This window comes from Passer montanus, unplaced genomic scaffold (genome assembly GCF_014805655.1).
Source record: "Passer montanus isolate IOZ18808 unplaced genomic scaffold, ASM1480565v1 scaffold44, whole genome shotgun sequence".
Classification (NCBI taxonomy): Eukaryota; Metazoa; Chordata; class Aves; order Passeriformes; family Passeridae; genus Passer; species Passer montanus.
Genome location: NW_024369262.1, coordinates 2610489 through 2636170, shown reverse-complemented (window position 1 = coordinate 2636170; position 25682 = coordinate 2610489). Strand labels below are relative to the sequence as shown.

The following is a 25682-nucleotide window of genomic DNA, read 5'->3' as shown; positions in this document are numbered from 1 at the left end:
CTTCATTGTGCTTGGAATAGGTAGATGCACATATAAACACAAGCTCTCAGTATGAAGACAAATGTGTTTTCTGAGGAGTCACTGCCTGCCTGCTCTGTGAACAGCAGAGCAGATTTACATTCTGGTTCCGTATTTATCTGAAGCATAAACGATGTGATGTTTATTACAGCAGCCATTATTAGGGAAGCAAAGAGATTTATATCCACACACAGAAAAAGACAGAGTTTGCTGCGTCCTTCCAGAGCTGTGTCACTTCACCTGATACCAGTTCCATGTGTGATTGAAGGAATGTTTGCTGCGTCCTTCCAGAGCTGTGTCACTTCACCTGGTACCTGTTCCACGTGTGATTCCCATGGAAAAGTGGCCCTGGAGCAGCTCCCCAGGGTGTGTCAGGGACGTGCCTGCTGCTGTGCATTTCTGGAGCTCATACAGTGACCTCCCAGCCGAGGTGACGTGCCACATGTCTGGTGCTGAGGTCACCTCTGGAGATCATTTTTGTGCTCTTAAGTCACCCAGATGCTTCTGGAACTTGCACCCCTTGCCAGTTTTTATTATTAGCTCCCTCTAGTACCAGTAACTTTTTTTAGTTTTAATGAGTAAAGATTTAATCAGCAGTGATCTGAGCTTTGCTGAAGCCTCGTGGATGAAATGCTCTCGTCAGCCCAGGCCGTGGGAGCTGAATTTGCTCAGCACTTGCCCGTTTTCACACTCATAAATAAAACTTCCATTTAGACATGGGCATCCTCACCAATTTCCCTTGGACTCGAGTTAGTGACTGTCCTGATGTGGGGAAGGAGGGATCCTCCAGGTCTCATTTGGGAAGTATGGAATACCTGCTAAACATGCGTTTCTTCCTGGGAATCTCTGGAATCTCTGACCCTGTGCAGGTAGCAAAGCCCTCACCACAGCCAGGCTTTGCTCCACAACGTCCTCCCCTTTCCAGGATAAAATCCACCACTTTGGAGAATGGTTTATTTAAACGAGTTCATTTTTTATGTGGGTTTTTTTGTGCAGAGTGAAACATCTTGGCATGGTGAAGTGTGAGGACAGGAGAGAATTTGCTGGAAATTCTGAGAGACTTAGCACGCGTGTGCTAATGGGATATAATTTCCACCCTGCCATGTCTCTCCTCATACAGACTGAAGGGCATGGGCTGTTCCTCCTTGTGATGAAATCCTGGAAGCCTGATTTACATGGCTTCAGGGCAGCCTGGTGAGGAAGAGGAAGCCTGGCAGCACTACCCCTCAGAGATGCCCCATCCTGTCTTGGGCAGTGCCACCCCTTTCTGCTGGCACCTCGCTCCTCCCAGAGCTTGTTCCCTCAGGCAGGATTCCCACTTTGCAGCTCTTCCCAGATTTCACCTCGGTTTCCCCCTTTTTAATAGGAATGTTTGGCCTCTTGCACTCGGGCTCGGGGAGGAGCAGCTTGTTTCTGTAGCTGGCCTGGTGCCAGATGTCATCACTTCAGGCAGTGCCACGCTGCACATCTTCAGCAGTTTGAAATGGAGAGACAGAGAGAGACAGATAAGATCAGCAGCTTTAGGTGATGGCATTGTTTCAAATAAACCATGCATGACCCAAAGCTTCCACTTCAAATGGGGAATGAAATTGCTTCATCCTTTGACAGCTTGCTCCATGAAAGAAATTTATCTTCACTTAATTGCTTTAGATCCCAAGAGGCTGTGTACAGTAATTTCTAGGAGATAATTATATCAAATTAAAAAAAAATCTGTGACTATCCGGCTGCTGAGCATGAATGCAATGGCCAGAGAAGAGAGCAGGGAGGAACCACAGCTGAGCCCTGCTCACAGTGTCCCTCTCCTCATGGTCCACAGGCACTTGGAGAGCCCAGGACAGTCTGCCTGCAAGGCATTGTGAGCTTTGAGCTGAGCAGCCAGCTTGGAGCTGGGAATTGTGCTCTCCCAGAGCATCTTCAGGAGCAGGGAAGCCTTTGCTTCCCTGCTGGGGCATGGCAGGGGTGTGTGTCACCCCTGCCTTGTCCCTTGTGGACAGGACACCTCGCCAGGAGAGCTTGGCAGTGCCTCCATCCGGTTCGTTCTCCCGTGTGGATGTACAGTAGAGCTAAGGAACAAGAAAGCTTGTTGATTTAAAAACATGTATATTTAGAAGCAGAGTGTAAACTTCCTGCCCAGGCTGGGATTGGATTCTTGACTATGTTTGAGTTTCCAGTTTTCATTTCCTTTGCCCTCATACTTAACATTGTGTATCTCCCAGAGTGTGCCCCAGACTAATCTCTCTCTAACCCTCCCTTGCCCCGCATTTTTCTGCCATTATTTGCACATCAGTTCCAACTCTTCCAGGAAGCAGCATATCTCCTGATTGTCACTCCATGCCACGGCTCAGCCTGGGCTCCTGCAGGTCTCCTGTGTCCCTCTGGAAGTGACCTCAGAGCCAGCAGCAGATCCGAGCTGGGGACTGCAGCAGGGACAGAACTGCTGGCAGTTGCCATCCCTCAGAGAAAGATGAGCTCTTGGCACGGGTTTGAAATCCTGAAGGGACACTCATTCCTCTTGTTAGCTCATGGGAAACAGTCACTGACCAGTCCCAGCAGGGGTAAATCCATCCTCTAAGTCTTCTCTTTCTCTCCTTCACATCAGGCTTCACGCCCTCCCTGACTGCTCCCTGTGACAGCTCCTGCCCTGCCATTGCCTTTATCCTGGGACATATCCTGGGGACAAAGAGAAAGTTGTTCCCCCCAGGGCTGTGACAATTCTTGTGTGTGATCCTGCGTGGGCTTTGAAAGGGTTGACAACAATCCTGAGCCAGCACTGAGCTCCTCCCCAAGCCCTGTGATGTGCAGGCTGGTTTTTGAAGTGCGCTGCTGCTTCAGCTGTTCCCAGGAAGTCTGCAGGGGAACCGTGTTTGTACTAACGAGGTAAAGTCCCCGTGTGTTTCTGGAGGGGATCTGCTCTTTGATGTCATCTCACTTTTTGGACTTACATCAAGTAAATCGAAAAAAGAAAAGAAATGTTTTGGCTTAGCCCAAAACATTTGCACCTGAGCAAGATGACCTGTGGCTGTGCTGAAATGTGTGGCCACCAGTAGAGCTGTGGCCTGGAGCAGGAAGATGGAGGTTTCTGCTCCCAAAAGCTGCCTGGGTTTCCTCAAGTGGTGGGAGAGTTGATACATGTAAAAAAGCTCCCTAAAGCAATCCTCAGACATAGCACTGTCCCCTTGTGCTGATCAAGGTGCTGCTGATGCTCAATTTTATACCACCCTGGGTGCAGACAAAACTGGGTAGCTCAGGCCATTTGTACCACGCTGAAGAGCCTCTCCTATCTTTCCCTGTGGCTCTAGAGCCCTGAGAAATGTTATGTTGGGATGACTGCCCCTAAATATCCTCAGATTTCATGTGTTGTCTCCTCGTTCAGACCTCACAGTGCTGCCATGAGGTTTGTAATGAATCATGGGAGTGTTCAGTTGCAGAGGCGTTGGAACTTCAGGGTCCCTTCCAACCCAAACCATTCTGAGATTTTTGGTCCTGGTTGCCCAAGCCCAGCTCTCTGACAGATCACACATCCTGATCTTCAACTCTAGCTTGTTGTTACCTTTTTTTTTTTTTTTTTTTTTTTGTATGAGATGTCCTGACAAAGCTCAACACATCACAACGGGTAGCAGCTTCCAGTGCTCTCCCTGACAGCCTCTGCAGCCCAAATAGCCTTTGTCCCTTTGTGTTCTCCTTCTGGGAATGGCAGAAACTGGCAGAGGGCAGTTAAGAAATGGAGTATCCAAGGAGCTCATCTGGCTGGAAGCTGCTGCTCACAGCAAAGTTGGCATTTTTGTTTCAGAGGCCACGAGTGAAGGAGTTAATGATGATCCCAGATGGCTTCAGACTTTGCCTCTTGCCACCCCTTCCTGTTCCCCCAGGATCTCAGATGGTGGCGGGAGATGAAGTAAAATTCTAGAGTTTATTGTAAAGTTCATCCCTCTCCCTAAATCATGCTGGAACTTGTGTGTGCTGTGTTGGCAGCTTCAGTGGGATGCTACCTGGTAATTAATTAGTTGTCAAGAGACAGCCCAGAGCTTCCAAGTCTTTATATTCTTGCTAATAGAAATTGCTCTGATTACATTTTCCCCCTTGGCTGGAGGGATGAGGAGCAGGAGTGATGGTCCACGGGCAGCTGGAGCACGCCTGCCTGGCCTGTGCTGGGACTCCTGTGAGCGTGCTAGCACATGCTTCCCTGAGCACAGACCCTGAGGGAGCCCCTCCTGAGCCAGGCCTTTGCCAGCCTGGGCTGCTCACGTTTCTCAGCACACACTTCCCCTGCCTTTGCAGGTGAGCCCTGCCACAATTCCCCTCCAGCTGCTCCTCGGGGTCTTCCCTTGGATCTCCATTCCCTTCCCCTGCCCAGGCAGAGGTGCTTTGCATATGCTTTTAGAGCCTTTTTTCTGAGCTAAGCTTAGAGAGACATTCAGTATCTACAGAGGTTCCTGGTGTTTTCCCTCAGCCTCACTTCTGTTTCCTTTTCATTTTTATCTCCCTGTTCCTGCAGTTAGTTGTCAGATTTAGGTTTTTACCTGCAGAGTGTGGTCAGGAAGTGAGAGGTGCCTGGATTTTGAGCTCAGCCAAGCAAGGCACTGCTCCCAAGCTGGATTTACCTTACCCAATGGTTTGTTAAAGAATAATTTCCATTTTTGTGCACTAGTTTATGTTTTTCCCACATTTTTTGCAGAGATTCTTTGCTAACAGCTGACAGTTCCTATTCTCCTCCTCTGTGGCCAGTGTCTGTGTGTCCCCTAGCAGCCTGACTCCTTCAGCAGCCTCAAAATGAGAATATTAGGAGCTGAACCCTTCTCCTCCTTCTCCTCCTCTGTGGCCAGTGTCTGTGTCCCCTAACAGCCTGACACCTTGAGCAGCCTCAAAATTAGCATATTAGGAGCTGAACCCTTCTCCTCCTCTCTGGCCAGTGTCTGTGTGTCCCCCTAGCAGCCTGACTCCTTGAGCAGCCTCAAAATGAAAATATTAGGAGCTGAACCCTTTTCACCCTTCTCTTCCTCTCTGGCCAGTGTCTGTGTGTCCTCTAGCAGCCTGACACCTTCAGCAGCCTCAAAATGAGAATATTAGGAGCTGAACTCCATCATCCATCCTTACTCTTCTCTGGTCAGCACCACCACCTTGGGGGCAGCAATGTATGACACCCCAGCTCTTTGGGGTTGCTCTGCAGCAGGTCACACTCATTTTCTTCTCAATGATGTGCCTAAAATCAAACCTTGCACGGCTCCAGGAGCAGCTGCCTGGGCAGGAGGTGGGAGAGAATCAGCCCAGCCCTTCTGGCAAGTGCAGAGCCCATCCCACGGGTGCTGCAGCTCCTTGGAGCCCGCCTGCAGTCCCGGGGAGCAGCTCTGCCCTGGCTGCTCCCAGGAAGCCTCCGGGATGCTCTGCCGGATGCTCTCACGCCTGCCGGGGCCGTGCCTTCCCTTCCCACCCCCGGGGAGCCCCGGGGGCGGCTCCGACCCACCTGACACCGCCTTTGCAGCCATATGGTCCCTTCCCTTTGTGTTTGCTTTAGTGTGGGAGGGCTCCTCGCCGATCTCCTGGAGCTTTTTAAGCTATTGTTAGTGCCCAGCCGGCCTGCAGCAGCCGTGGCAGTTTTACAGGCATGGCCCCATCCCTAACAAAGGCAATTAGGATGCTATTCTGTTGGAGCTTTGGGGATGAGAGGTTTCTAGTGGCTGGAAGGAGCAGTCTGGAAAGGGCATAATCTAATGCAGAAGATGAAGACAAAGGCATTTTGGAGGCAGGATGTGGGGAAAATGGGGGCATGAGATGCTCAGAGGGCAGAGCTGCTGCAGGATTTGGGGTGCAGGAGCCCAGCAGCTCGAGGTGCAGGGCTGGAATGAGCAGGAGAGAAGCAGAGATGCTGCAATGGGCAGGTGCAGGGAGGTGTTTCTGCAGGAGTGGTGGTGCAGGAGCCCAGCAGCTCGAGGGGCAGGGCTGGAATGAGCAGGAGAGAAGCAGAGAGGCTGCTCTGGGCAGGTACAGGGAGGTGTTTCTGCTGGGGTGGGGTGAAGGGGGAAGGGGAAGAGTTGGGTGCTCTGTCCTTGGGCAGGAAATGATAGTTCTGGTGAGAAAAGTGGGGTGGAAAAAGCCCCAAGGTGTGACAACCACTAGAGTGTCACCCTGCAGAGGAGTGAGCAAAGGAGATGGAGGTGACAGTTGGGACAGGAGTGTCACAGGGCTGTCGAGTGGCCTTGGAGGTGGCACAGGAGGGGTGGGGGAGCAGGAGAGGGTCACAAGGGCCACCAGCACCATGTGCTTTGGTGCGATTCACCCAGGGCGAGTCAGGAGGCCGTTCCCAGTCACAGGGCTCGAGTTGCATTTCTTGCTGCTGGCTCCTTCCTCGCTTGGCTTTTCCAGCATCTGATCTGAGTGTTTGTTTGCTTCCAGTGATTTCAGTTGTTTTCTATTTTAGCTCCTGACCCCGAGTGCCTGGGCTGGGGCAGGCAGGCACCGTTTGAAAGCCGCCACTTGGCGGCAATAACTGTTCGAGCAGCACCCATCTAACCCCTCTTTTCACACACTCGGAGCTTCCCAAACATTAACCTTTGGATTAAAATTTTCCATGCTTGGTCTCTCCCCAGATGTGATGTCTGAGCTTTGGTTTGGGTTCATGTTTTTCCTGTTTGTTGGATTCGTATTATGGGAGAATGAAAGAAATACTTTTCCCATTTACAAAAAAAAAAAAAAAAATTATAGTCTTCATTTATTTGGGTTGTTTTTTTTTTTTTTTTTTGCATTCGGGGATTCACCAAAAATGGTTGAAGTTTGAAGCTGAAAATAATTAGCTTGGCTGCAGCAGGCTGTTGTGACAGCAGTCAGGGAAGTGCCACAGCTCCAGGTGTGTGACACCGTGGGTACCACCAGCACAGCCTGCTCAGCCCTCTCCAGGTACCTGCAGGCACTGCCAGCAGAGCCAGGAGAGCCTTGCTGTGAGTCAGCCTGAGTAACTCCAGATCTGCAAGAGGGCGTCTGGCTTTTTGTTTTTTAGAAAAAGGGGGGGAAAAAAAGTTGTTTTTCAGGCTCCACATGCAGGCTGCCGATGCTGCGCAGGCTCCCGGGCCGGGTGAGTCAGGCCCAGGGCTCTCACCACACCATTCCCAGCCCCTGCTCCTGCTGCAGCTCGTGGCACGGCCGGGAGGTGACGTGCTGGGGACACAGCCGTGTGCTCACCCCGGGTGGCAGCCCTGTGGCTCAGCTCCTGCCCCAAGGCCCCTGTGCAGCGTGGCTGTCGCTGCCCTCCTTTCATCTGATGTCACCACAGGGCTGCACCCTTCCTTGTGCTGAAGCCAAATTTCACTCTTGACACCTTCTTCTCCACCTTGGACAATGCTCTGCGTTTCCCTGCGTTGATTTTTTTTATTATTATTTTTTGCTGGCTGCTGCACCCCTCCTTTGTGCTCCAAGTCTGCTTGCTGCTCATCGGGTGGGGACCTGTGCTGCTCACACCAGCACTTGTAATGTCTGGCCTGCAGCTCTGCCAGAGGCCAGAATTGGCTCTCGGTGCGCGGCTGGATCGCGAGGACGGTGTTAGATGGAGGGTGGAGTGAGTGAATACCCCTCTCTTCCTACTGTGCTTTCAGGAAATGTCTCTAATGCAGCTGTAAGTGTGAATGAAGTCAAAAGTATGGATTGGTGCCCCCGCTCCAGCCCACCCCACTTGTCGGGACCCATCCAGAGTCCCCACCCTATTGTTCTGCTTCAGCTCCTCCGTTTCGGGGCAGGGGCCCTGCTTGCACTCAGCATCCCACTCCCGGGAGGAGGAGCTCTCCCGAAAACAAAGACACAGCGAATAGCTTTCCTTTCCCCACCGAGCCAACGTTCCAATTCCTCCTTCCCTTCCCTAGGTGTGTTTGCAACTCTTGGCCCAGCTGGAAGCAAGCAACTACAAGACTCAGGCCATTAATCATTTGCCAGAAAAGCTGAGTATTGGGTATAAGTAGCAGAGCTGTGGTTGCAGCTTCCTTAAAACAGAGTAGGATCTCCGTGGGCCAGAGCTCACGGCCAGTGCTGAAAATCACCTCTCTGCTAGGCTAAGGGAGCATGTCCTGCTTGGAGCAGCCCCTCCTGGAAGAGGACATGGGCTCTCAGGCACAAGAACGTCATCGGGAGTCCCCTAAGTGGCAGCATTTCACTGTAAAGCAGAATAGAGCGTTTGTCCCTCCCTGAAGTGGCTGCTGGAAATGGAGTGAGCTGCTCTCCGCCCTGCCCCGGGCCGGAGCGTGCTGCCAGCACGGTTCTTGCGGCGGGGGGAAATGCCAGTGTTGGTAATATCTCTGGGGCTGTGGCGTTGCAGCCAGCCGAGCTGTGGTGGCATTTTTCTGGTGTTATTCCATTGCCTGCTGTATCCCCACCCTCTGTTTTCAAGGGAATTCAACGCTGGCCCCGACGGAGCAGTCGGAGGAGCTCCTCCCTGCACATGGCAGCCCCGTGAGATGCCCTTTCACCAGGGCTTTGTGAGTTCAAAGCAAAGCTGCTTCTCCTTCCCCTTGCAAAGCTGAGGAGAGGCAGAGTGCCCTGAGCTTCCCAGCAGCATCCAGGGCTGGTGAGGCGTGCGAGCAGCACCGGGGCAGCTCGGCACTGACGTTGCTCCGTCTGGCTTCTGGTTTGTGGAGCAGAGGTTTCTCATCCCATGGCTCTGACTCAGGTATCTGTTTCCTCTGATGTGGGCAGTGATGGAGCTTTTGCCCTGGGCATGCTGTTGTTTTGTGTCCCCCAAGGGGTGGTGGGAGTTGTGGGAGAGCTCCCCAAGTGCTGGTGCTGTGGATCCCTGGGGTGGGAAAAGCAGCATTGCAGGAGCGTCATCTCTGTGTTCCAAAGTTCCCCTAAAACTGGTGGGATGAGCATCCAGTTTGTGTCCTAGACTGAAAAGTCTGAAGGAAATGAAATACACACACACCTTGACTCAAGCCAGTGCCTGCACTTTAACTCAGATTTTGGGTTGTTGCTGGGTGTCAGCTCAAGGACCCTCAGCTCTCTGCTCCACATCCAGCTCCATGTAACAGCAACACCAAATTCCTTTGGCACTGAATGCTTAGGAGGGATCTTTTGTGGTATTTCTTTGGCTGCATTTTCCTGGCCAAACAGCCTTGCCTGAATTCAGTACCGTTGTGCCACTGGCACTAACCACTCTGACCAGTTTACCTAGAGAGGGATCCCAGTTCAGCAGGTTGGGATTATCACCCGCTGAGAATTGCTGGTGTTTGAGGAAGTGAAAACCCTCTGGGGAGGCTGCGAGCAGTGGCCAGGTGGGAGCTTTGCTGCTTTAGGAGGTTTTAGTGGTTCTCATTAAAACAGTCTCCTGTAGACTCAGTTTCCTAAAAGAAGAGGAGAAAATTCCAAACGCTTTCATCCCAGTTCAAGTATCCACCAGGGCAGGGAACTGTGGAAGTTACGGTGGGATCTCAGATGACATTCTCTGGAAAGAAAACTTAATAGAGTGCAAGTATGAAATGCTCAGGCCAGAGCAGCTGTGCCCTCTGCAAGGGCTTGGCCAGTGCCTGCACCTCTCCCTTGCCTGTGCTGGGTAAGGAAGGGCAGAGAGGGGGAAATCAGGGGTCTGCTGGAGGAGCCCCTCTACTTTGGAAGCCTTTGGCACCTCCGTGAGATATTTAAATGACAGACAGACATATAGGGATCTGTAAATACTCATTTGGTGCCAACTAAACCACAAAGAAGATACAGCATTTGTGGTCCAAGGAAGTTTAAATATTTGTGGTCAAACTTAAAATTCGACATAAAACTCTCATCTGCGATGGAAGGCAGCCAGGAACTGCATGGAGAATGTATAAGCTGTGTAAACTCACAGAAATGGCTTCCCAGCCAGCTCTTCCAGGACCAGGCAGAATATTCCAGCTCTTGCCTCTCTGCCTGAAGCAGAGGTGACACTGGAAGGGCAAGAGATGGGTGGTGCAGGCTGGGCAGGTGGGGGCTGTCAGAGTGAGCCCTGGTTTGCACCTTTTTTATGCTATTTTTATATTATAGATTGCCAGCCCTGCTTCCCCGTTCCTGTGTTGTCCTGCTTTTCCTTCCACCACCCACCTTCCCACTGTCACAGCTCTCTGTGACACTGGTGCTTTGTCCTGTGGGACAGGAATCTCTGAGTTACTCAGTGGGTGAAATCATTGGGGAGTTTCTCGTTGTCTCCGTGGGGAATCCTTGAGAAAGAGTTTGTGCTGTTGGTGAATCTTCAGGGTTTGCTCCTTGTGAGCCCCCAGCAGAGCCAGCTCCCTCCTGCCACTGCTCCAGAGACGCATTCCAGAGCAGGGAGGGTGCCAGATAACCACAGCAGTGTCCCCACAGCATGGGGCAGCCTGCACTGGCCTCCTGCCCCTTTTTTTCCCTCCGCACATCCTGCAGAAAGGGCTCTGTCTCAGGGCACTGTCGCAAGAGCACCCTGAGATTTGCAATGTTGGATTGAACATTCATCAGCCGCATTTCCCAAATTCCAGGAGAGACAGATCCCAGTCCTGGCACAGCAACACAGTCTCCGGTCACCAGTGTGGCCCCACGAGCAGATGCACCCAAAAAACCCCCGGGGTGGAGAGGTGTGGGGGTGGCCCTGCCGTGTCCCCAGCGCCTCTGGAGCGGTGGCCTCAGAGGAAGGGCAGCGTGCGGCTGCTGAGAGCAGAGCGGTCGCCTTTCCCTTACTAAGCAATCCTCCCTTCCTCCACCGAAGAGCCTGCTAACCACTTTCTTATCTGTCTGAACTCTGCAAAACAATCTCTGGCAAGGCAGGCATCCTCCGAAATGGCAGAGGAAATAAATTCCCCCAGTCCCCGAAAAGGAAAAGACTGGAGGCTCCTGCGGCAGGGAGAGCGGCCCGTGCCCTGTGGAAGCTGTCAGTGGTGCCATGTTGGCTTTGCTGAGGATAAGGAGCTTGCCTTCCTCCTTCCCCAGCCTGGGACCACGGGTTAGGGGCAGGATTTCAGGGATTTGTCTTCCCTGGTTCGTGTTCCAGTAGGATTTGCAAGGGAGGAGCAGAGCGGGCTCCTGTGGACTTGGCTTTACTCGTGGCCTGACTTTTTCTCTTTCTTTCCTTGGGAAGTTTGGGGATGTGCTGGGAGCTGGGCTGGGAGACAGAAAGGCACTGAGGTGACTGTATCAGGGAGTCCCTGTGTGTGAGTCACTGTTTCTCCAGGAGTCATCTGCCTCTTTCACAGCTGTGATTTTTTTAGCCCCTTGTTCACATGACAGACAATTTAAATGTGTGGTCCTGTGCTCAAGGCTTCACCTTGAAGAGCAGAAATGCCCTGGGTATGTCACTGCTGTGGGGATCAGCACATGTGGCCGTGGTGGATGGAAGCAAATTCTTTCTCCAGTGAAAAATTCCTTCAAAAATTCCTGCAGTAACTTACTGGAGGCACCATTTTGCTCTGTGGAGGAGCCCACAGCCTCTGCTGAGCTGTTGGCACCAATGTCTGAGGACACGAGGAGAATCAGACACTCACAAACCAGATGAAACATCCCCATCACTCACTGGAAGCTTCCTGTATCCTATCATCTGCCCTGGGACTGCTCTGGTGGGGGTAAAATTAAACAAGCTGAAGAGCCACCTCCTGCCTACGAGGAGCTGGATGCAGCCTGGAGCCAACTGCTCCGTGCTGCAAATGCTGCTGCTCCCTGGATCTGACAATGAAGTTCTTTAGCACATTTAACAGGTGAGTAAGACATTAGGGCAAGTCTTTCCAAGCATCAGTGAAAGCCAAAAGCTTGGTTTGGAATCCAGCAGGAACTTTCCTCTCCAGGCTCTAGCTCCAGGGAAGCTGTTGGTCCTGGGCTGGGCTGTGTCAGCTCTCCAGGCCATCCTGGGCACAGGAACTTTAGGTGGATCTGGAGGATGGTTTTTCATCTGGAACATCTGCTTTGGCTTTGATGTTGACTCTTCCACAAAATTAACTAAAGGTTCCTGCAGGACCCTCAGAGGTGTTTTGGCTCCAAGCCCCAGAGCTGCTCACAGCTTCCCCCACGTCACTGAGTCTCACCCTGATGTCCCACAGCTGCCAGCAGTGACAGGTACCAGAACCTTGGCAGGAATCTGTGCAGGCTACTCAGGGCTTCTTTAGGTCTCTGACCCCAAAAACTGGGTGACTTAGCTCAGACCCATCACTTTGCACCTTTATGTCACCCATGTGTATTCTCTGCATCACTGCACTGGATGAGGCAAGCCCAGCAAGCCCTGGGGATGGTGGGCAGCTGGCTCCCTTCCCGTGCTGCTTTCCAGCTTCAAAGGCCAGACCTGGCTGAGCTGAGTGGCCTTTAAAGCTGGAAAGACAGAGGTGTTTGCCAGGCCACAGCACATCTGCTGTGATGACTCGTCTGAGACCGTGTGCCCCAGTGCAGGGGCTGGAGCTGTGCCTGAGTGAGGCTCAGGATGCTGGGAGAGAGTTTGGGATAAGGCATGGCCACACTTTCTCTTTGGAGAGTGGTTCTCCAGCTGTGGCCACGGGGAAGAGCAACTGGAATGGTTCTTCTGGACTTCTCTGTCTTCCTTGGGTGTGTTCTCATGCTCCTCTCTGTGATGGAGCACCTGGCATGGATGTGGCAGATCCTTTCCCCAGATGTGCTCTCTGGTTGGTGCACAGGATCCAGCAGTGAGATCCATCCAAGCCAGAGGTGCCTTGGTTTGGTCCCTGCTGCAGCCACATTTGCTCTCTCAGGTCTCACACAGCATTGCAGGCACATGGGAACCACATCCACAGAGCCTGCGTGTGGGATTAGTTGAAATTAAAAGCTGCTCAGAGGGACCTGTGCCTGCAGGCAGCTCTCAGGTGCCGAAACCAGGGTTACACCCAGCTGTGAGTGCCTCTGCCCAGCTGGGATGGACACCTTGGGCCTCCCTAGGCAGGAACCAAACCCCTCCAGCTGCATTTGGGGCTGGGCAGGGCAAGGGGGGTGGGGAACGAGCCCAGAGGAGCTGGGCTGTGATGAGTCCAGGGTTGAACCCAGCCCAGCTTCTGTGCAAGCCTGTGAGATTCAAACCCAGAAGGGCCGAGACCGAAGGAGGCAGGCGCTTTCCTTTGTGCTCCTCCTCCGAGCTGGCTCCCCAGGGATGGGAGGAGGCAGCCCAGGGCACAGGGAGGCACTGAGCCATGGCCTGCCTGGATGTTTTGCAGGGTCAGTGCAAACGTTTCAGCTGGGCAGTGCAGTCGCTGCGTGGTTTAGATTGTTTGGGGCTCACTTGGGCTCAGCTCCTTCAGCTAAGACATGTTTAAAATGATGTGGCGAAAGCAGCGTTATCCCCACTCTGGATCGTGCTGGAGCTTGGCTCTGAGTCCCTGTCCTATCCCATTCCCATCTCCAAATCTGGGATGGGATCTCTCCACGCTATGACTCAAACTTCTCATGTCCTTTTCCCCTTCTGAATCCAGCTGTCAGGATGTGCTGGTGTCTCCCCCTCGCACACAGGAATGCAGAGCCTGTCCTCTGAGCAATCGCTTCTCCAGAGCTGCTGCCTCCTGTTTCCTTGTGGAGCCGCAGGTTTTGCCGAGGGAGAGGCTGCCAGGATCCCTGCACACCCCTCCAGCATTGCCTCCGGTGTGGCATGGCCGGAGCTGGCGTGGGGCAGCCCCTCCAGACCGTGTCCCCCGGGATGTGGCATGTCCCCGCGGCCGAGCAGGGCTCCCCTGGCCAGCTGGCTGGGCTGCCGCAGGCTCTTTGGACTAGCTGGAGCAATCTGCATTCCTGCCTCCCAGTTGTTTGCTCTTTAGGACGCTGTGTAAAATTAACAAGTTGTAAAAGTTGATTGAAGGCGGCGGAGGGTGTGACAGCGCTTTCGGAGCTGCGGGAGAGCCGCGTGCGGAGCAGCGGGGCCGGCCCGGGGGCAGAGGCGCTGCTCTGGCCCGAAGAGAGCCCGCCTGCTTTCTGCTGGTGTCACCCCGCCAGCACCAGCCGCAGGTGTCCCCGCAGGCACAGAGCTCACAGCTCGAAGAGCAAACCTTTCCCTCGCCTTAAATCTTCTGGAGGACATGTGGTGCTGTGGTGTGGGAGTCCTTTGCCCTCCACTCTTTGTGCTCTGGGAAGCTTTTCCCTTCTGCCTGTTTTATCAGTGGGGGGAAATACAGCTGAGACCATAGAGGGGCTCAGCTTCATTAGATCTGGCTACCCATGGTTAGACTGGGGAACCTCACTGACTGCTGGCAGGAGGTGACACTCGTGAGGTCCTGGTGGCACTGGCACTGCAGAGTGGCTTTGAAAACACAACAGCTGGTACAGCTAATGCGCAGCCCTGTGGGTCTCAACAGGCAGTTAGTGCGTGTTAATGTGTGTCCCGCTGTGTCTTACTCAATGATCAGTATGTTAATGTGTGACCCATGAATTAGCAGTTGGCTAATGAGCCTCGGCAGCGTGGCCAAGCAGCCGCCGGCCCCCAGTGGGTGGCTGGTGCTGGAGCTGGTGGTGAGCCTGTCTGATGGAGCAGGAGATTGGAAATATGAAGTCAGGCTGGCAATCAGGGCTGCTGCAGCCGAAGCCACCTCAGTCCCACGCCTGGCCCCCAGCCACGTGTCCCCGAGAGGCACCGCGGTGGCGAGGGGCTCTGGGGTGGCTCTGGGGAACTGAGCCCGGGTCACGGACGGGGGCACCAGACCACTTCAGCAATTCTCGTTTTCGGTTTTCCTTTGAGAGCGGCTGCGTTCGTGTCAGGCCTATTTTCATACCCAGCAGTGACTCGGAGCCAGGCTTTCGGTTCCTGCTGTCACACTGCACAGAGGGGGAAGGGCTCTGTTCCCCGCTGGGGCTGAGGTGTCTGCTGCCACATCACCAGAAACATCCCCACCGTGTCATTGTCATTTCACACTGCCATTCCTTCGGGAAGGTGGGCACAGCTCCTGGTGTCCCCACCACGCCCCGCTGGCGTTGCCACGTGCGCCGGCGAGCACCTTCACCATCGCGGTTATCCCGGCACTGCCACTCACATTTCCACCTTGAAACAGGAAGTTTCTGAGCCAGGCGGGCTGCTCGGCGGCACGCAAGGTCCCTCTCTGCCGTTCCAGAGAGCCCTGGGTGCCAGTCACGGGTCACTTCTTTCCCAGCCCGGCTGCCGGCAGCCCGGGGCTGTGCCGCGTCCTCCCCGAGCGGGGCTGCACGTGACGGGGATGTGCAGAGCATTTGCTCCTTCCCTGTTTTTCATTCATGTGGGCTGGAAAAATGTGTTCATGAGACGAGTTGCTGTGGCATTATGTCATGGGCCTTTGGTTGGGCTCTTTTCCCCCCAGCAGATGAGCTGGATTTAAGCATGTGCTGTGCTGGCTTGGCAGGAAATCTGGTGTTTCCTACTGGTTTCTTCTTCAGGGAAGGAAGGAGTGATCCCACCTGCCCTTGCCCCAGCCCCAGCCAAGGGTGAAGGGAGCTCTTCTGCATTTTGCCCAATCATTCCTGATCCAAGAGGCTCCGATTTAAGCCTTTGTGGAGCAATGGCTGCACTGCAGCTGTGCCAACACTCAGCCTCACCTGAAAACCTCATGGATGTGGCTTTTATTTCTAGAGGTGTCTTGAGAAATCCTTCTGGAATGGGGTCAGCATGGGACATCCATCTCTTCCCCACCTATACAGGCAGTTTCTACATCCCCTTCCCTGCTGCTGCTGTTGTTGGCCACATCCTGGCATCCCCTGGCACGTGACTGGTGGTGGTGGGCACTCTGCTTGCCCAGCAGCCTGGGCACAACAGAACTGCAGATACTCAGACTGGAAAATCCCTGGGCAGAAGTTACCCCATGTGAGTCAGGCTGGGTCTCTGTGGCATTAGCCCATGGAGCTGGGGGTGAAGCCAGTGGTGAGGTTTCCACCACTTCCCTCACTGCAGCCCAGAGCTCTCAGGAACTCTCAGGAGGGATGTTTCCCATGACAGCCATTCCCACTTCGCTCGTGTTCTCTTTCCTTTGGACTTTCCCCTGCACACAATCGTTCCTAAAGGAGAGCCAGGAGGTTGGGAATGTTCCTGTGGTGACACATGCAGGGATTTCTCCTGGCTGGATGTTACAAGCAGCAAAAGGCTGGGATAGAGAGTCCGCAGCAGCTCCTGGAGCTGCTGAGCTGGTGTCACCTTGTCCTTTGCTCCCCTTGGTACCATAGGACACATTTTATAGCTGCAGAATCAGGGGTTATGAATCTGTTGGTCCTCAAAATACTAATTCTTGTGATCACCCTGCTCACACCACCTCCCTGCAGCAGCAGCTGCCTCTGTGGGAGGACAGGGCTTCTCCTCCCATGCAGGTCCAGGGGGACAGAAGGATTTCAGGGGACACCTACCAACAGAGGCAGCCCCAGCTGCGGGTGCACGAGGCTGGCTCGCTCCGGCAGTAGCCGAGGTGGAAGGTTGGAGGTCAGAGGAGGGTCAGGTTTTTGACACGCACGGCAGCGACACGGTGGTTAAAATTAGCCTGCAGAGAGGAAACTGGCAGTGCTGTGGAAGAGCAGAAGTTTCCTCTCACAGCAGCCTGGTGCAGCAGGGTTGGTGCCACTGCCAGCCCTGGCTCACTGTGGCACGTCCCCACCAGGCACAAGCTGATGTCCACCACACCAGGACCAGGCCTGGCATCACATGCTGTGTGTCCCTGGCACCCAGCCCTTTCCTCAGCTTCAGAATCCCAGTCCTGGCAGCCTGCAGAGACCCTTTTGGGATGGGGGTCTCTGGTACTGCTTTGGTCTACGAGCACAGCAAACCCAGGGTGGTTTGGGGCAGGGGAAACTCGGGCGTCAGCACAGACTTTGTGTCTGTAGTGTGTAGCACTTCTAATCTCATTTGCTGACTTTCTCCCTATAAATCTGCAGCTCCCTGGGGGTGACACCAGTCAGCAGGAAGCACCAGGGGAGAGCTGTGCAGGTGCAGAGCCCTGCTGCAAGGGGACGAGGGCTGAGCCAAGGCCAGGCGTGGCAGAGGTGCCGGCTGAGGCTGTGCCGCGTGGGACAGGGCTGTGGAGGCACCGGGCTCCCCTGCTCTGGAAACTCCATTTGAGAGCCTCATAAATTGGATAATTACCCAAGCTATTGAGTTTCCTTCAGGCCAGATCCATCCCAGCCTCCCCAGCAGGGCTCCCCAGTTGGTCTGTGAGATGGGCCCGTGGGACGGGGTCGGGCTGGAGGTGAGATGGGGCTCAGGTTTTCTCAAATGCCCCCACCCTCTCACTCTCACACCTGCATCTCTCCACAGCTCTTAGGAGGAAATGCAGCAATGAAGCCAAAAGGAAGCAGAGGGATAGGCCACATCATTGATCTGTCATGCTTCAGCAGGATTTTCCCCCATTTGCTGGGGCTGGGCAGGGAGTTGGCTGTGCCCTGGGAGTCCTGCAGCCCTGGAGTGCTCAGAGGAGGCAGGACAGGATCAGTGCTGGGTGTCCTGACTCTGCCTGCCTCCTTTTCCCTGAGGACTACACAGCAAGGCAAACCCCTTCCAGCCATTTAGAAAAGGGGCACCCCTCACATCCCTGTGGTGCTGCCTGCATCCCACTGGGCCTTCTCTCCCAAACATTTCCCCCTGGTCGTTACTCATCTGCTCCCCTTTGCACTGACTTTGTTTTCCTTTCCCTCTCCCCAACCCCCTCGTCCTCACCCCGTAGGTTATTGCAGCCGACTGCAAGAGGGTCACAGTTCTGAAGTATTTCCTGGAAGCCCTTTGTGGACAAGAAGAGCCTTTGCTGGCATTCAAGGGTGGAAAATATGTGTCAGTGGCACCCGTCCCAGACGCCATGGGAAAGGAAATGGGAAGCCAAGAGGGAAAACAACTGGAAGATCAGGTACCGTGCGGGAAGAGCGCGCCTCGGTGAAGGAAGAATCACCCCTGTGGGGCCCAGCCTCTGCCTGCCCTGCAGCTCCCGCTATTTATAGCTGGCCTAGCTGCGTGTGCATTTTATGTGGGGAGGCAGGGGGGGCAAATGGTGCACAGCCCTTGTCTCCTGAGTGTGCTTCGCTCGTGCCCTTTCCTGCCAGCCCGGCCCGCCCGCCTCTATCTCGCACGCCGCTATGAGTTCCAGATGCTGCTTTTTTCATACCCAGGGTGGGGGCAGCTTTAATAACGTGCAGCACCACGGCCCCAGGAGAGGAGGTGGGCGAGGGGGTGTCAGGGTTCAGCTTCAGGATCAAGTTTATAGCCGTGGAGCTCGTTGAGCAGAGGCCTGAGCTCCAGCCTCCAGCACACGTACAGGAAGAGCTGACATTGGCGCCCCGTCCCTCCCCTGCCTCTCACATCCTGATGTGATTAAGGAATTCAACTCTTGTTTTTCTGCCCTTGCTTGTTCCTGTAGGCCTTGCTTCACTCCAGGCTCCGTGTGTGTGTTTAAGGGCCCTGCCAGCTGCTCTGCAGGTTGACTCCTTTCTTCTGTTTAATCTTGCAGTTGGAAAGGCCAGGGAAACAGGAGAGAGGAGCAGAGGCGTTGGGAACGGGAGGCTGGGTGGCCTGGTGCTGCCCAGGCTCCCTCTGGCTCCCCTCCCTGTGCTGGGGCCGGCCACTCAGAGCCAGAGGGATGTCACCCTGAGCAGGGACAGCACCTTCTCTCTGTCCCATGGGAACTGAAAGTCAGAAGGCTCAGAGAAGCCCAGAGCAGTGCTGTTCTCAGCACCCTCCTTGTCCCAGCTGAGCAGGGGACAGCAGATCTCCAGGCAAGAGTTGTCTCTGTAAGGTGGGAGACCTGGATCTTTGTCCTGTTCTGGAGAAGGTGCTGGAGGTTTTCAAGCTGGCATGTGGGGCGTGTTTAGGTTCTTCCCAGTGTCATGACAGGGATGGTCCTGTTCTTCAGAAGGCTCCTTTTGTTGGCTCAGTCCCTCCAGTTCCTGCTGTGAGCAAGCACAGTACCAGGATAGCTCCCTCCTGCCCTGTCCCCACAGTCTCTGCTCAGCTGTGGGAATCTCTCCATGAGCTTGTTGTGCAACCCTGGAGCTTCCCTCTTGGGCTCTGATCTCAAGGGAGCTTGCAGCTCACCAGAGTGACCAGCAGCACTGTGGGGCAGCAGGTCCTGACCCCCATCAGCAGATCTGCATCAGACAGAGCCTTGTCCCTGAGGCAGCATCCCCCCATCCCCTGTGGTCCAGGCTGTCCCAGCAGAGGGAAGTGAGCCTGAGGGCTCCCATCTTCCTCGTTCCCATGGCTAAAAGGTCACAGGGAGAGAAAAGAAGGTGGTTCTGTGGCCTGGGTGAAATGATTGAGTGCACGACTGTGCACATTGGGGTTGTTCTAAATTAAGACCACGAGTCCCTTCTGCTGACACGTGTCGTGGCAGCCTGCACAGGGCAGGGAGTGTAGCCCTGCTGTTATCCCTCTGTGCAGGGTCTGTCCCCTGCAGCCCTCCAGGGGCTCAGAGCAGGTTTTCTGGCCAGATGCCATCTGGAAATTCTACCCAGCTCCATCACAACCCTTGGATTTTGTGCAGAGAAGGGAGGATGGGTAGTGGCATGGCTTGGGAAGGCCACCCATAGTCACTGGGGAGCAAGGTTGGCTGCATGAGGTGAGGGGTCTGCAGGCAGCAGTGGAGAGTTGGGCTCCTGGACAGCACATGTGGGACACATGTTGAGGAACAGGGACTTGTGGGCTCCCCTTTGGGTGTGGAATGACTGGGGAGAGCAGCAAAGGTTGGGCAGAACATGGTTGTGAGTGATGGCCAGTTAGACACCAGCCACCATCTCCCACCCTCCTGTATCCCAGAGATTTGGGAACGTGGGGAAAGGCCAGTGTGGCCTCCACATAAGGTAGGAGCAGCACGGCTCCTTCTGGGGTCTCCAGTTCAGGCAGTGCAGGCATACTGGGAATGGTCTGCAGAACTTGTGGGGAAGGGTCTCTAGGAGAGGAAGAAGATGCAGTGTGGTCTGGATGTGTGGGAAGGAGGTTGGAGAGCCAGGGACCCTTGAATTCAGCAAAGACAAGGTTCCTGGACAGCAGGAGCACAGCAAAGGCTGACTAGAAGTAGGGTGGAAATGTTAACAGAGGAAGTCATTAACTGTTGAAATGAGTGACCTTGAGACACAGTGGATGCTCCATCATGTGGAGCTTTAAAATCAAGATTTTGAACATCTCTTTCTGAAACATCTGTTTCAGACCAGCTGGAAGTTTTGGGGTGGGTGCAGGGATTTCTCTGGCCTATTCAGAGGTCAGAATGGAGTAGGGCACCCGAGTTAGTGTATCTGAGGTTCCTGTCAGGATGGGCAGCCCGTGTGCCCTGTGGGATGAGGCAGCAGTGTTAGAGCAGCCTTGTACTGCCCTGCTGCAGGGAGGTGGGAAGAAGCAGCCTGAACAGGGATGTGCAGCCTGAGCAGCCAGGCAAAGCAGAGAGACAGGGAAATACCATGATTTCACAGAACTGGAGGCAATAAAACATCAGTGACTCACCCAAGGCTGTGGGAAGAGTTTCCCAAGGTGAGGAAGAGGGTGTGATTTTAGAACAGAGCATAAAGCTGAGCTGCCCCTGCCTAGCCTGGTTGCTGCCTTTCCTGCCAATTATCTCCTGTCTCACCTTGTCATTTCCTGAAGGTTTACTATTTATTTGGCTTCATTTGGATGTTTAGAAATAGTCAGTCACCCATCAGCAAGGGGTGATGGCTGCCTGACAGGGATTTGTCTGCTGGAAAAGGAAGAGCAGAGCAAGAATGATCCCTGCCACCAGCATCCCTTACAGTGACTGCCCTCCTGTTCTTTTATTTTCTGCATTTCCTGGAAGAAGGAGGATGATGTGAGGATTGAGGCCTTTGAAGATGACTCTGAGACTGAAGGCAGTGGAGGAGAGATGGACATCAAGGAGCTCAGAGCCAAAAAGCAAGCACTGGCCAGGAAAGTGGCTGAGCAGCAGCGCCGTCAAGACAAGATTCAGGTAGGACGGGCTGATCCCCCCTTGCTGTGCCAGTGGTGCTTCAAAGGCCTCTTGGGATGTCCCGTGGCACCTTAACCTTCCTGGGTGTAATGCCACGTGCTGCCTCTGTGAAACCCAGCAGCAAACAGCATTGGCCCTTTGGAAGGTCCAAATCTGGGTTGCTGTCCTCACCCTGGGTAAGAAATGTGGGTTTCTGCCCTCCACAACCTTGAAATTAATGTTTTGGAGCCCCTCTTGAAGCCAGATACAGCTGCCCTATGGAGCTGCCAACACACCCAGGAGTGGCAGGGCAGTGCTTTGGCTGCTGGCTGCAGTGCAGTGTGTGCCAGGCAGCGAGCTGTGCCCCAGGGCAGGGCAGCAGCTCCTCTGCGTGTGTGCCAGTGAGCTGTGCCCCCACCCAGGGCAGAGGCTCCGTGACAGCGAGATTTGGTGAGAAATCAGCCTTCCTGTGCAACGGGGCACAGGCAGACAAGGGAGAGGGTGGGACGTGAACGGCAGAGTTCATGCAGGAGCCAGCGGCGGAAAAATCGTCTGCGAAGGGCTGCTGCAGCCAGGACGTTGCCATCGTTATGGGGACAAACAGACGGGATGCAGGTGATCCTGGCCTGGCCCTGGCCTGATGAGAGCGTGTTTCCCAGTGGGAGCTGGTGAAGTAAACTGGTTGAACTGGGAGCAGATGCCTGGCAATGCACCCTGTTGCTTTAAGAGCAATCTCACATGCATGGATGGCTGTTGGCTGCCTCCTCGCTCGCAACCCCTCTTCCTCCAGCCTCACGGCCCAGATGAGGATTTCTCAGCAGAGGAAAAATTCTCCCTGGCTCCCCTCCCCCTCACCTCCGCCCTCTCTAATGCCCAGGGCCCTTCACTTCCATAATTCTTCATTTTCCAGCCTTGAACGTAAGCCAGACACATCTGTCTGGCCATATGCGTGAACTCTGCAGTGTGTGCCGAGGTGGTTGTAAAACAGGGCTGCTGAAGGCCCTACTGGGAGAGCCTGCACATGTGTACCCTCGGGCTACTGGCGCCGGGCCCAGAACCACTGCGCTTCGCTTTTCCAAACCCACCCCAACCTTTTCAGATTTCGCCTTTTTTCTCCTTTTTTTTTTCCCTAATTTTTTTTTTTCATTTGAATTCGTAGCAATCCATATCAAGGCGAAGGTAGAAGTTTGTGTGCAGGGAGGGAGGGGCCGCCCCCACAAGCCAGTCCATTATTGTTGGCAGGTACCTGGGTCACGTTAATAAGAGGAGGAAGAAAGCAGCAACGAAAAACGAGTGAGAGATTGGAGAGATGGGCTGTAAATTAAAGCGGCCTGAAGCCTTTCCAGCCTCCCATGGTTGTTAAGCGGGAGGTGTAAGTAAATTCCCCACTTCCCACTGCCTTGTAGAGACACAGCAAACAGGAACTGCACATGTTCGGGGAGGGCAGCGGATCCCGGCGAGCGGCGCAGCTGCGGCGGGGCCCCCCGGGACGGCCGCTGCCCATTCTGCAGGGAGATGGGGGCTGCCTGATGTTGTCAGGGGCTTTCTCCCCCCGGCCTGCTCCTCCCTTCCTCCTCAGCCGTGCTGGGGCTGATGCTCGCAGGCAGAGAGAGGTCAAAATGAGGGTGTGGGCAGCTTCAGGGGCTGCACAGCTGAGAGCTGAGGTGCACTTGGAGTCTGAAGGCGCGGGGTGGAGGAGAAGTCCTTGGGGCTTCAGTAAAGTCATCCAGGCTGTAGCTGGCTGGGAATGGCCTGGAGCAGAACATGTGTGCTTGCCCCAGTGCTCTCCCTGCCCGGGTACTGACCACGCAGCTGGAGCAGCAGAGGAGCTCGGGTGGAAAATGCAGCTGGGGGAGGCCAGGTTGGAGCCAGCTCAGCATCCACCCCCTCCATTTTCCCTCTTAACCTGTGATCCTTGACCTTTCTGCTCTTCCCAACAGATTCAGTGTTTCATGGGAGCTGGGGACCTTTTCCCTTCCCTGTTACAGCCTCTCATTCACTGCCCACCTAGGGAATGTCAGCTGCTCTCCAAGTCACCCTTTCATTTTTCTGGGGACAAGGCACAGCTCCATCCGAGTCCAGCAGATGTGGCTCCTGGCTCAGCACACAGGACTCAGCTCCCCACACAGCAGTGGGGACTCAGGTCCAGGTGCTGTGGACTCTGCGATGGTGTGTGCAGTCCCCCAGCGTGCAAAGCCTTTATCTCTTGGCTGTGTGGTTTCTTTCTGTGCCCAAGGAGAGCGCAGTGTCACGGCTTCTCCTGGGACTTGCAGAGTTGTATTTCTCATGGATCAAGTCTCTGCCTTCTCCCCTGCAGGTTTTCCTGCCTGCCCTGCTCCCCAGTCTCTGGCAGCCCAGCTGTGCTGCTGATTGACACCTTGAGGGGGATTTGAGCTTCACTGCTCTCCTTAGCTCCCTGTCCCTGTCCTGGCTATCTGCAGGACTGTGGCTTGAGCTGCTGGGGAAGCACAGATTCAGGCAGGATAAATGGCAAATGGGGTAGCCCTCAGCCAGCACCAGCTTTAGAGGGAACTCAGCTCAGCTCTATTCCCCTACACAAGCACAGACCCCAAAACCATTACTCTGAGAGGAAAGATAGACCAGAGCAGGGTCAGGTTTCTTGTGTCCCTGATCAGCTCTAGATGCACAGCAGCTCCCTGGCTCCACTGCCAGCCTGCCACTGCCCTCACCACATTCCCACACTGTGACAGAGCTGCTGACAGCTGCTGACAGCAGGGATGCATCAGCACGAGGTGAAAGACCAGGCACATCCCTGGGTGCTGCTCAGGCGTTTACAGGGAGGACAGACCAGGCAGGCAGGTGGACAAGAAGAGGTGGCAGCAACACTGCTGGGGCAGGCAGCGCTCTCAGGCGGGGCTGTCCCCAAGCCACAGCATGTCCTGCAGCTTGGCCAGCCCTTGGTCCATGCTGTTCAGCGTCCCCTGTCCTTTGTGCCGCCGCTGCGCGCTGGGAGCGGTCGAGTTTCCTGACCGGTTGAAAACATCCCACCTGAAACATAACAGGCTCTTCCTCTGGATGCTGCTATTGTTTTGCTCAGCATTACAGAAGCAGCTCAACCGGGGCGGCCAATTATGACATGTCTTCCCAAAATAGCCTCTCTCCTGTCCCTTCTGAGCCCACGGAACGGCCGCCCCCTTAAGATGCAGCCGCTCCTTTGTGGCGGTAGTGTGAGTAAGTGGCTAAATTTAGCCGTGTCCCATTCACGCTCTCCCTGCCCGCAGGAACAATGCCGCGGGCGCACACGCACAGCACCTGCCTGGGAGCGGGCGCTGCAGCCTGCGGAAGGCGCACACCCACCCACGGCGGCTCCGCCGCGGCGGCGGCCCCGGTGTGCTACCAGCCACGGGGCACGTTTACTCCCGAGGAAGACGCTGGGGACGAGCCTTGGGAGGAGGAAGCCCTGGAGCAGAGAGGCTCGGAGGAGGCATTGTTCTCGGCCCTGGAAAATCCGATCCCCGCGGAGAGCGCGGGGTTGGAAGGGGCAGCGGCGCCGGCTTTGCCGCGGTCGGGGAGAGGGTGGTGGCGGGACAGAGGTGGTGGCAGGATGGTGGTGGCCCTTCCGTCCTGGCAGAGCGGCGTGACCCCGTGTGACCTGTCGCTTTTCTCGTCGGCCTCTCTGCCATCCTGGCACCACGGGCAGAGGAGTTCTGGGCTCCGTGTGCGGAGCTCCAGGGTCCGTGTGGAGCCTTCTCCTTTTCTGTGCTGCTGGTGGAGAGCCTCAGTTCGCCCCCCTGTCGCCCTGCACAAAGTCCTGGCTTTTGGGGACCCGTCCCCTGCCCACGCTGGGAGCCTTCACCCGGCCATCGACTTCCGGGGAATTCCCCAGGTGATCGCAGCTGATGGATGGGCTGGGAATTTGGGACCGTGTGTGCAGGAGTGTCTGCTCTCAGTGCTGCCACCAGCTGGGGCAGCCGGGGGAGCCGCCTCGGCTCGGCCCAGCTCCTGGGAGAAGCCCCCGTGGCCGGAGCAGCGCCATGGGGAGGGGGCTGCAGGGGGAAGCAGGAGGCGAGGGGGATGGGGCTGGCAGCCCAGGAGAGGGCAAGGAGCCCCTGGTCTCAGAGGTCCACTGCCACGTCCAGCACTGTGGGGTCACCCTGCCACTGAGTGGAGCCAAGCCGAGCCTATTTGTTTAACCCAAATAAGCCAAAGCTAAAATGCGGCTGTCCCAAAACACTTGGGCCAGGGCGAGGCTGTACCTCTGCTGTTCCTCCACCCTGCGCTCCCCAGGGTGGTTTCCAAACCCCACCTCCCAGCAGGACGCACAGGCCACCATCTCCCTCTCCTTGTTTTAGGGACCCTGAGGCACGGTGGGACCAGCAGCTCGCTTCTGGCAGCCCTAAAAGCACAGAAGCTGAGTCCCAACCATGGACATCCCGATGCACACCCGCATGCCCCCCTTCCTCCCCACTGACCGGCAGAAGGGTTAAGGCAGAACTGGCCTCCCCGGTTCTGCCGCACATGGGCTCCCTTTCATCTCTGGCGTGGGGCCAGCCAGCGTCCGCATGAATCACAGGCCACTCCTCTCTCCCCCAAACCCCTTGGCCGGAGGCTTCTGCAGCCTTTTACTCACACAAACAAAAATAAATCTCGCTGCCGGCCTCTGAACTCTGCAAAGGCGAGTTTCCCTCTGGCTCCCCGAGCGGCCCGGAGCTGTGCGCGGGGACTTGGCACGCTCCCCGCCGACCTCGCTCTTTCACTCCCGGCGCATCCTGTGTCCTTCTCTCACCGGGCGGCCCGGCGAGCGGAATGGGACGTGACGGCCGGCACAGGCGTTGCTGGAGGCTGCCAGGAATCGCCCGGGTACGGGGCAAATGCCACAAAATGCCACACACGAGGGTACTGCCCTCCCTGCTGCCAGCCCCGGCTGGAGGG

The 25682-nt window shown here is 55.3% G+C and overlaps 1 protein-coding gene across 2 annotated transcripts in view; it reads left to right on the top strand.

Moving 5' to 3' along the window:
• SMG6 (SMG6 nonsense mediated mRNA decay factor) overlaps positions 1 to 25682 on the top strand; it is a 107563-nt gene that overhangs the window by 72619 nt on the left and 9262 nt on the right. Inside the window, exons 14-15 of one of the 2 annotated variants that reach the window (XM_039720514.1) lie at positions 17574 to 17750; positions 20661 to 20810. In XM_039720514.1, the coding sequence (XP_039576448.1) occupies positions 17574 to 17750; positions 20661 to 20810 (327 nt within the window). The remainder of the gene's footprint in view (positions 1 to 17573; positions 17751 to 20660; positions 20811 to 25682) is intronic. The other variant, XM_039720515.1, reaches the window with a different exon arrangement.